The sequence below is a fragment of the Pyrus communis genome, chromosome 3, assembly GCF_041283825.1.
Source record: "Pyrus communis isolate YQ-2024b chromosome 3, ASM4128382v1, whole genome shotgun sequence".
In the NCBI taxonomy this organism is placed as follows: Eukaryota; Viridiplantae; Streptophyta; class Magnoliopsida; order Rosales; family Rosaceae; genus Pyrus; species Pyrus communis.
The window spans coordinates 25,727,160-25,737,500 of NC_142567.1; the positions used below are offsets into that span (position 1 = coordinate 25,727,160).

The window sequence follows — 10,341 nt, forward strand, 5'->3', positions numbered from 1 at the left end:
GGGATGGAATGGAAAGAAGAGAAAGGAGAGAGATGGATGGATGGGAGAGAAGAAAAATGAGAGAAGGGAAAGAGGATAGAGTGACCAATTAGAAGAGAGAATAAGGAGGGAAAGGATAGAGAGGGAGGAACGGGCCAAAACCAAACCCCCTTGGACCCGCCGACTCGACCCGGCCGTATTTCCCTACTCTGACCACCATTGACGACGTGATCGGTACCACCTTGTTCCTCATTTCAAACCCAATTGAACCCTCACCTTTAATTCCACCTTTTGGTCACCATATATGAAGATTTGAGCACGAGAGACTCGATGCTCCCTACGAACCCTAGAACGGAGATCAATCTTTCTGGCATCGATCACGGTGATGCACCATCTGGTGTTGGTAGCCTTCCCTTCCAGGAGTAAAACCCAACCGTAATCACAATCATCAGACCTTCGACGAAGGAATGGCGAAGTTCTTAATTTCCGGCCACCTGGTCATTTCGAGGTGTTTTCAGACCACTTCCCCGCCGAATTGGACTTCGATCCAGGTATGAAAGTTGTTCCTCTCATTGACATCTTCATTCCTATAAATTTTGGTGATTTTTGGAATTGGTCGGAATTTGTGGGTTCCGTTCACCAGAAACTGGCGTGTGGCCTTTCGGGCCGCCGCCTTGTGGCAGCTTGTGCGGCGGCACATGGGAGAAACCCAAGGTCCCTCCTTAGGTTTTTCAACGTGCCGAATCTGATTTTGCTATCCATTTTCCCCAAATTCAACTGTCTTAGAAGAGTTTTACTAAATGGTCTCTATGCGTGCGTTTAGGTGCATCGGTGGACGTGATCCGGATCTCCCTAGTTCGAGCGTTCGAGCAGCTCTCAGGCAATAAAATATCTATGAGTGGACCCCTTCATAACTTATATATTTTTATAAAATATTAGCCTAGCATGCATTCCATATTTCATGATTTGAATATGATTTATAATATGCTTTATGGACTTTTATAATTATGGTTTACGAAATAGTTTGATTTATCGAAATTATGTTTTATTAAAGGCATTGAATTATTGGATTTGCATATATGGATTTCTATGATTTTCGAATACGATTTACAATACGGTTTTACGAACATGAATTATTTTATGGATTTCATGAATACGATTTATCTTGGATTTATCAGATGAGACTTTGAGCTAGTGAGCTCCTGGTTTGATATGAGTTTTGAGATATGTTTTTGGTACTTATATAGTGGGTTATCATACGGTACATCCGCACACCACGGGTACATATGTCTATGGCCATAGGACTTAGATGATGTAGGAATGAGATATGATATATGATATACCCCCAGCTTTATTGCCAAAAGCAGTGTCGGACAGCTTTACTAGCCACAACTAGTGTTGGTGTAGATGTATGCTATTTTTTACAACTTCACCTACGAATGATGGACATGTTATACAGCTTCACCTTTGGGTGATGGATAGGTTATTCAGCTTCACCTTCGGGTGATAGACAGATACTGCCTTCGGATGACTATGATACCCCTAGTTGAGTACATCACTTATATGATTTGGAGACGTTTTACGGATTTGCCTTTGGGCGACGATATTACCATTCATGAGTACTGATTTACTTACATGTTTTACAAATGTTTTGCATGGCATGCTAGGGTTTTCATAAAACCTATTATGTAGTATTATATGTCTTTTCAAAACAGGGGGTTACTATATTCATAAATAAAATGATTTTCATATTATTAGTATTATTATAAACTTTGGTCCACTCATCTTTTCTGTTTTGCGCCCCCTCCGAAATTAGGATCAAGGCACACGATCCCAGCATTAGGGCACTTCCGCTTAGGCATCTTTGAGACTCCCTTGTGTAGGACACATTCCTCGGTTCATACCTTTCTACAATAATTCTTTCACATTATTCTTGGTTAGTTGTATGCTTTGAACACGCTCCTACTTTAGTATAACTGTTCTAATTACATATTTTAGTTATATGCGTGTTTAAAATGGCTTCGTCACCCTCGGATGTCTGCCAGCACGTGCCTACCTTGATATTTGGGAATATCGGGGTTGGGGCGTGTCACTTTTATTGTTCAAGTTTGACACATTTTCTACTTCAACCATTGTGATTTTAGTTTCGACAATATTAGTCTTGTAATTTTGTTTGGTTAGCAATCAAGTCCCATAAATAGAACCAATATAACTAAGAAAAATATATACGAAATTGCTTATATTTTGGATTCGTTGCAAACGTTTGGAGACATAATCACTGAATGATCTTGTGAGTTGTGTGTTTCAATGAAATCTATGATTCTAATGTGATAGCTAGTAAACCAAATTTTAAAATTTCAAACGAAGTAAAGACTTTATACCACTAAATAACAGGTAATGTATATTGATTTTCATTGAATGAGAATATTTCAAAATAGGGTTAAACTCTGTTTACTACCATCATGTTTTGTGGTTTTCAACATTTAGTACATGAAGTTTTTTTTGTCCTAAAGTCATACCTAAAGTGTTAATTTTGGGACAGCCTCATACCTCCGTTAGTTTGGCTGTTAAGTCTTCCGTTAACTGATGACGTGGTGCCCACGTGGACAATGACAGTGCGCCACGTGTCAATATAGGTCCACATGGATATTAAAAAATTAAAAACTAAAACTAAAACAAAATTTAAAAATTTAAAAAACTAAAAACCGAGCCTAAACCTAAAAAATTTAATTTAAAATTGCCCTCTTGGTCGTCGCCCTCTTCTTCACACAATTTCCAAACCCAGCTACCAACCCTTCGACCATATCAATCGACCCGAACGGGCTAACCGAGATTTGATTGAAGGAAAACAGCACAATCTCTTCATCTCCGGTGATGGTGGCACAAGTAGAAGCTCTTCTTTACACTCATTCCGACTCTCGGCAAACCCATTAGTGGAATCCTCAAGCTCTCTGAGAGTGTACCAATGTCCCACCGCAAATGCGAAACCTCCAGCACATCGATCATCCTCTGGTCCCCAGACCGAGCCTCCTCACTGCCATGGGACGACGCACCGCCGTTGCCTTTCTCCGGGTATGAAATCTGGTGGTTGATGGGTTTTGGGTTAGGCTGTGATAGGTTGCTCCGTAAGTTGTCAATTCAGATTTCTTGGATCTCTTTGGAGACGTTTGGGATGGCGGAGGAGTTGTGTGTAAAGGTCTTGGCTTTCGAGGAGTTGTTGTTGTTGCAGCGGGAAGTGAACGAGAGCGAGATGAGGAAGAGGACGAGAACAATGGTGGCTCCGACCCAAATTCCCAAAACAACCCATAAATGCAAACCGAAAATGGAGGTCCTTTTCAACGAGCGACGCAAAGCATTTTTCCAAATGATGATGGCTTACCCGATTTTGGTAGCGGCTTAGGTGGTCTCGGTGGACTGGGAGGAACAAGTGGGTTGGGTTAGGTTGTGCGACTGATGGCTTTCTGTGTTGAATGGAGAAGAAGAAACAGAGAGAGGAAGAAGGTTAGGTGCAAAGGCGGCGGCAACTTTAAATTTTGTAGGTTTAGATTTGGTTTTTAGTTTTTTATAAAATTTTTGTTTTAGTTTTTTTTTAATTTTTAATTTTTTTAATATCCACGTGGACCCCTTAAATGACATGTGGCGCCCAGTTATTATCCACATAAGCGTCACGTCATCAATTAATGGCAGACTTAACAGTTTGACTAATGGATGTATGAGACTGTCCTAAAATTTACACTTTAGGTATGACTCTGGGACGAAAAAAACTTGATGTACTAAATGTTGAAAACCACGAAACATGAGGGTAGTAAACAGTCTTTTACCCTACAAAATATATATATGACTCGATTTAATATGTTTTATACTAAATTTTATAATATTGATACATAAATTAACATTAAATTGTAAAATGATAGAAAATCTTACTTTGAGAAAATTTTCTTAGTATTTCTGCTAAATTAATAGGTAATATGCATTAATTTTTCATCAAGAGACTACAGAAAATATATGACTGATAAAATCATTTGGAGCCACGTAAGTGTTCGCTTTCTGGTTGCCTTTTGGAGCACACACGAGGACGTTGCTTTTTAACTCCCTATAAAATGCTACAACGTAATCTTAGGCAGGTGCTCAGATTGTCTTTGAAATTTTCCGTAGTGAGAGAACAAGATAAGACTGTGAGAAGCCTCCTTCTTCTACCAGCCCCAGGTTCCAGGTTCCAGGTTCTTCCTTTCTCTCTCTTCTTTCTCTCTCTTCAAAACCCAACATTTTCACTCTCATTTTAATCCTTTTAGCTCACTTGGGTTGGTCTTAATTTTCTGTTAGGTTGCCTAGAAAGTTTAAGGTGCTTGTGAAATGAACCCAAATTCTCAAACTTCTTATGATTTTGGTTTCCTGGGAATTGTTCATTTTCTGACATGGATGTGAAATTGTGAATGAAAATAGGAAATTAGTTTTGTATAATTATTTTCTGTTTTTGTTTAGATTTGTTATATTTCATGTGATATGATGTTTTGGAGACATGAACTGATAAGATTGAGGTGAAAGTTTCATAACATAACATGCCTTTGGATTGATTGTTCTCCTTTTTCTTATAAATTTGATATCTTGACAAGGATTGCTTGGTGGGATGAGGAGATATTACCCTCCCTTTAGATATTTACCAATTACCATGATCCTGGGATTGAAAAAAATTTGAGTCAATTTTTTTACATCGAATCTGTTGGCTGAGGGCGAGCTTTGGTGCAATGGAAAGTTGTTCCTTTGTGAACAGAAGGTCACGGGTTCAAGTCATGGAAACAGCCTCCTTGCAAAAGCAAGGGTAAGGCTGTGTACGATAGACGTTCCTCCCCCAACCCTCGGAAGCGTTGTTAGCTTGTGGTCGCCGAATCTCTTGGCTGTAAATTTTATATGCATCTAGGTAGTTTTCAGTTGCTTGTGGATTGAATTTGATGTCCGAATTGTTTGCTCGATTCAGATATGGCATCGGTACATAGTGCCCTGACACCGGTTGTGTGTAAGAATGGCAGTCATTCTTCTGCAGCAAAGTTCCCGACTACTACCTTCTTGCCCGGGTTTGATGCCGTGGGGCATCCTTCAAGTCCGTTTAAGAAGGAAGTGTGCCTTAGTTCCCTGAGCTCAGGTGCTAAAGCTACACTTACCTTTGATCCCCCAGCAACCAATTCTGAGAAACCCAAACTACCAAGGCATACAGTCGATCCCACTTCTCCAGATTTTCTTCCTCTTCCATCTTTCGAACAATGTTTTCCCAAGAGCACAAAAGAACACAGGTATGTCTCTTTCTCTTCTCCCATTTCTCCACATGATTTTTTTTGTGCGTCTTGAAATGTCTAACTTGTTCAATCTTTTAAATCACTCGTGAATCATAAGGTACACAAGTGATTTGATTTGTGGTGTAATGATGTGTGATTTGCTCGGCAGGGAAGTTGTTCATGAAGAAACTGGTCATGTGCTAAAAGTTCCCTTTCGACGAGTACACCTGGCTGGGGATGAACCTCCATTTGACAACTATGATACCAGTGGTCCACAAAACATTAGCCCGCGCGTTGGTAAGCACAATAACTTTATTTCAACATCTGTTTTATTGGTAGTCTTCTTCACCCCTTGAACTGAAACATTTGATTGAAAATTGTTATACAATGTTCAATTTGGAATGATAACGTGGTTTCCATCAAAATGTCTTTCAATTCTTGTGTTTTGGGTTTAAATGAGATTTCTTTATCCATTTACTTGGTTGAAATTGATAAATAGGACTCCCTCAACTGCGGAAAGATTGGATTGAGAGGCGAGACAAATTAGGTGCACCAAGATACACTCAGATGTACTATGCTAAGCAGGGAATTATAACTGAGGAGATGTTGTACTGTGCCGCTCGTGAGAAGCTTGACCCAGAGTTTTTGAGATCAGAAGTAGCTCGTGGGCGGGCAATTATCCCCTCCAATAAGAAACACTTGGAGCTGGAGCCAATGATTGTCGGAAGAAAATTTTTGGTCAAAGTTAATGCAAACATTGGAAATTCTGCTGTTGCCAGCTCTATTGAAGAGGAAGTTTACAAGGTCCAATGGGCAACTATGTGGGGTGCTGACACTGTTATGGACCTCTCTACAGGACGCCACATCCATGAGACCCGTGAATGGATCCTGCGTAACTCTCCTGTGCCAGTAGGGACTGTACCCATTTATCAAGCGCTTGAAAAAGTGGACGGAATTGCAGAAAACCTTAACTGGGAAGTGTTCAGAGAAACTCTTATTGAACAAGCCGAGCAGGGTGTAGATTACTTCACCATCCATGCTGGGGTTCTACTACGGTACATCCCACTAACAGCAAAGCGTATGACTGGTATTGTTTCACGAGGAGGATCCATTCATGCAAAGTGGTGCTTAGCTTATCACAAAGAGAATTTCGCTTACGAGCACTGGGACGACATACTTGACATCTGCAATCAATATGATGTGGCCCTGTCAATTGGTGACGGGTTGAGACCTGGTTCCATTTATGATGCCAACGACACTGCACAGTTTGCAGAACTCTTAACTCAGGGCGAACTGACCCGTAGGGCATGGGAAAAGGATGTTCAGGTCATGAATGAAGGACCTGGACATGTTCCAATGCACAAAATTCCTGAAAACATGAAAAAACAGCTCGAATGGTGTAACGAAGCGCCTTTCTACACTCTTGGTCCTCTAACAACTGATATTGCTCCAGGATATGATCACATCACCTCTGCCATTGGTGCTGCCAACATTGGGGCTCTAGGCACTGCCCTTCTCTGTTATGTAACCCCAAAAGAGCACCTTGGGTTGCCAAACCGCGATGATGTGAAGGCTGGAGTTATAGCATATAAGATAGCTGCTCATGCCGCTGATCTAGCCAAAGGTCACCCATATGCTCAAGCCTGGGATGATGCACTGAGCAAGGCAAGATTTGAGTTCCGGTGGATGGACCAGTTCGCCTTGTCACTAGACCCTATGACTGCCATGTCATTCCATGATGAAACTCTGCCAGCTGATGGTGCCAAGGTGGCCCATTTTTGCTCCATGTGCGGTCCAAAGTTCTGTTCTATGAAGATAACAGAGGATGTGAGGAAGTATGCTGAAGAGCATGGTTATGGGAGTGCTGAGGAAGCTGTGATTCGTGGAATGGATGCTATGAGTGCTGAGTTTCTTGCTGCCAAGAAAACTGTCAGTGGAGAACAACATGGTGAAGTTGGAGGGGAAATATACTTGCCAGAAAGTTATGTGAAAGCCGCAGAGAGGTCCACAGAGAGGTGAAGGTCAGTAAATGTTTTTATTTTTATTTTGTTTTTATTTAAGCCGCGTTCATTGGTGAATCGGTTTGAAGAAGAAACTAACTATCGTGCATTCTACTATCTTCATTTAGAAAATAGACAGCTCAAATCTACGCTGTTCTAATTCTTTCTTTGTTCTTTTGTTTTACAATGGGAACAGTTGCAGGTTTGAGTGAATAACCAGAATCAGTTTGACGACTCTGGAGGCTTTCGTGCATGATTGGCTTGTGCACAACGGAGGTCTTAGGTTTTCATTTTCATGCTATGACATTATCCTTTTCTTGCCTGAGCTTGTGTTTCTTCGTAATAAAATGCTTTCCGTTCATATTACATCGATGTGTTTATATTTTTAGTTTTTAGCATCATATTGACATAAAGGACGCACCAGGGGTGCCTGTATCTGCTCCAGCACTGGCCTCGTGGTTAGTATGCGAGCAGGTCTGGCTGAGATAGTCCCTTTGAACCTGAACAGGTTAATGCCTGCGTAGGGAGTGTGCATCTCTTTTTCCTGTTTCTGTGCTTGCACAGGGAGGGAGAGCTTTCGTCCATGGTTCAGGCTAGCTGATGGCATCATTGCCGATCTGATCAGTCTGCACGGCTGGGAGTAACTGAGTGGCAATTATATGGTACAAACCGGAAGCTAATGCCTATAACTCAGCAGCTTCACTACATAGTATCACTGAACATTATCATTTTGTTCTCTCGTCTTTTGCAACTGGTTTCTTCCTTAAAACTCATTTTTCGAGCTCGGAGCTGGTAAAAACGGAAAGGTATGCACACCATTAAGTGCAAAAACATGCACAAATCTCGTTCATTTTGCTCCGAATTTGTACTTTCTAAAACTGTAACCACTCGAGCATCACTCGAGGCTATATTTCTAAATCTTGAAGAAAAATGCCTCGAGTCTTTCATGTGTTTGAAAAGGGTTAGTTTCCCGAATTTCCTGCTAACAAATTCGGAGAACTGAATAGATACATTGTATTGAATTTCATCTGCAAATTTTACAACAAATACAAAAAATGACTTGGTTGCAATCCTGACAAGGCATGGATGGTTGATCACCCCGTTAGGGATGAACTGAAATGAATCCTCCTCATAGGTTAATCTAGGGGATGCAAAGTGGTTACAAAAACAGTTCGTCTGTCGCCTCACTCGGCCGCATCAGAACTCTCATCTGCCGCTGTCCCTGCAATCCGAAATCGAAAAATGAAAACGGATCAACGAAAGGAAATTCCAAGAAAAGATCCTTTAAAACTGAAACTTGCAAACATCACTGATCCTTCCTACACATCCTAACTCAAGCAAGAATCAACAAATATGACTTTGACAAAAAGAAAACGACATTGCCCCCTACCCCAGAGGTCCTGGATTCGATTCTCCCCTCCGCTAAAATCGCATTCCCTCCAGCACCCAAGTCCTATATTCGATTTCCCCTAAGCTCACTAGAATCGACAAATATGAGTTTGATAAATAAACAACCACATTGCACCGTGTCCCCGAGTTTCTATGTTCGTTTTCTCCCTCCCTAATATCGCTTGTTAGGAACAGAAAAAACACATTGCCCCTGCAAACTTTTATCCTCCATGTTCCAAGTTCGGAACCCAATTAACTGTAAGGAAAACTAACGAAAAGTTCAAAAAAATATTAGTTTTAATGAAAAATGACAAATAAAGGCGTAGTGTGTACCAGGAGTGGTTTTTCGTTTAAAACTCCCTTAACCGTAAATACGCATACATATGTTCTTATGCTCAATTCAAAATTTTCAACAAATTCACGAATCCAAAAAACTAGTTCTACAAATGCACATAAACTAAACAAACCCAAATCAAATCATACCAAACTGGCTTAAAAAAATGGCATAAAAACTTAACCTTGAGCTTCAACTCCTTCTTCTTCCTGCTCTGCACCGTCTTCGTCCTTCTCCTCGTCCTCCGTCTCTCCGTCGTAATCAACCCCATACCTCGCATTCAGATAATCCACTGTCTCCGGCGTCATGATCAACTTATCGGCATTCAAAATATCGAACAAATTCAAAGTCCTAGGCGTCAGCATCTTCAAAGTCCCAATATTTCTGCTCGAAAGCCTCACATTGTTCGCCACCTCCGTCACCAGAAACGTCGTTTTCTCCTTCGGGTCCAAACCCCATCTCCTCATCGCCGCAATAAACTCCGTCGTCTTCGGCTTCTCAAGTTTCTCAAACTCGTCACTGAAATCCTCCACCACGATTGTGTTCTCCGCCGCGCTCGCTACCGCCGTCGAAATCGCGAGCCGTTTCTCCTTTCGATTGATCTTGATGCTCCAATCCCTGGGCTTGGGTCCGAACACGACCCCTCCGCCGGGCCTGAGCGGGGTACGGGTCGAACCCTGGCGGGCATGACCCGTCTTCTTCTGCGGGTAGGGTTTTCTCCCTCCTCCGCTGACCTCCGCGCGGGTGAGGGTGGAAGCTGTGCCGCGGCGCTTGTTCTGGAGATCAGTGATGATGGCGCGGTGGACGACGGCACGAGCGGTATCCGGTAGCGCGGACTTGAGGTCGAGGAAGGTCTCGCCGACCTTATCTCCGGTGAAGGAGAGGACTGGGAGGGTGGCGAGCTCAGCCGAGACGGTGAGGGGTTTGGGGGTTTTTAGAGAATTGGTGGGTGCAAGGACTGAGAAGGGTTTGTGGGACGAGGAGGGGAGGAAGATTGAGGAGGTGAAAAAGGAGAGCGATATGGGCGCTGCGGAGGTCGCCATTGTTGGAGAGCTGGAGCTCGAGTGATAAGAGTTTGCGACTGTGAGTGATTGATAGTGTTCAAATTTGTTATCCGCTACCACAGCGCCCGCTGCCCATCCGTGCCAGGCGCGCTTTTGTATAAACGACATGTCTTGTGGTTTTGCACGAGGTTATACGACGTTGCGTTTTTCATCTACTTCGGCAATTTGCAATTCGGTTTTTGCATAGCCAACGCCCACAGCCATAATGGTTGCTTAACTTCAACTCGAAGTAGAGATCTCTTGATTAAAAGTGTGATCATTGGCTATTTAACTCATCACAACGTGCAGTTATGATTATTTTTATC

General features: G+C 42.2%; 2 protein-coding genes across 21 annotated transcripts; one reads left to right on the forward strand and one right to left on the reverse strand.

Annotated features, from left to right (window-relative positions):
- Nucleotides 1-4,032: 4,032 nt before the first annotated feature.
- LOC137715480 (phosphomethylpyrimidine synthase, chloroplastic) lies at nt 4,033-8,319 on the forward strand. Of its 20 annotated transcripts, none has more exons than XR_015960982.1 (6): nt 4,033-4,192; nt 4,955-5,267; nt 5,419-5,546; nt 5,749-7,270; nt 7,446-7,525; nt 7,695-8,319. XR_015960982.1 is itself a non-coding variant. In XM_088691482.1 (5 exons), exons 2-4 carry the CDS (start codon nt 4,957-4,959, stop codon nt 7,266-7,268), a joined length of 2,010 nt encoding a protein of 669 aa, XP_088547608.1. In that variant the 5' UTR covers nt 4,057-4,192; nt 4,955-4,956; the 3' UTR covers nt 7,269-7,270; nt 7,446-7,615. The 20 variants fall into 20 exon arrangements, 7 of the variants coding, with proteins under 7 accessions (XP_088547608.1, XP_068310924.1, XP_088547606.1 ...); XR_015960981.1 differs by having other exon boundaries at nt 4,057-4,192; nt 7,446-7,532; nt 7,674-8,319; XR_015960983.1 differs by having other exon boundaries at nt 4,057-4,192; nt 7,674-8,319.
- On the reverse strand, nt 8,240-10,114 carry LOC137715481 (large ribosomal subunit protein uL4c). The gene is made up of 2 exons (XM_068454825.2): nt 9,157-10,114; nt 8,240-8,471 (listed from the first exon to the last, which is right to left on the reverse strand). The coding sequence occupies exons 1-2, from the start codon at nt 10,013-10,015 to the stop codon at nt 8,434-8,436; spliced, it is 897 nt and encodes a 298-aa protein (XP_068310926.2). The 5' UTR covers nt 10,016-10,114; the 3' UTR covers nt 8,240-8,433.
- Between the last annotated feature and the right edge of the window lie 227 nt (nt 10,115-10,341).

Bases quoted from the DNA above. Each gene is read 5' to 3' on its own strand.
- LOC137715480 (XM_088691480.1), top strand. From the start codon at position 4,080: ATGCTACAACGTAATCTTAGGCAGGTGCTCAGATTGTCTTTGAAATTT. The intron at 4,186-4,954 runs GTTCCAGGTTCC...TGCTCGATTCAG, and splicing joins CCTTCTTCTACCAGCCCCAG to ATATGGCATCGGTACATAGT. The intron at 5,268-5,367 runs GTATGTCTCTTT...GTGAATCATAAG, and splicing joins AAGAGCACAAAAGAACACAG to GTACACAAGTGATTTGATTT.
- LOC137715481 (XM_068454825.2), bottom strand. From the start codon at position 10,015: ATGGCGACCTCCGCAGCGCCCATATCGCTCTCCTTTTTCACCTCCTCA. The intron at 8,472-9,156 runs GTTAAGTTTTTA...TTCGGATTGCAG, and splicing joins AGAAGGAGTTGAAGCTCAAG to GGACAGCGGCAGATGAGAGT.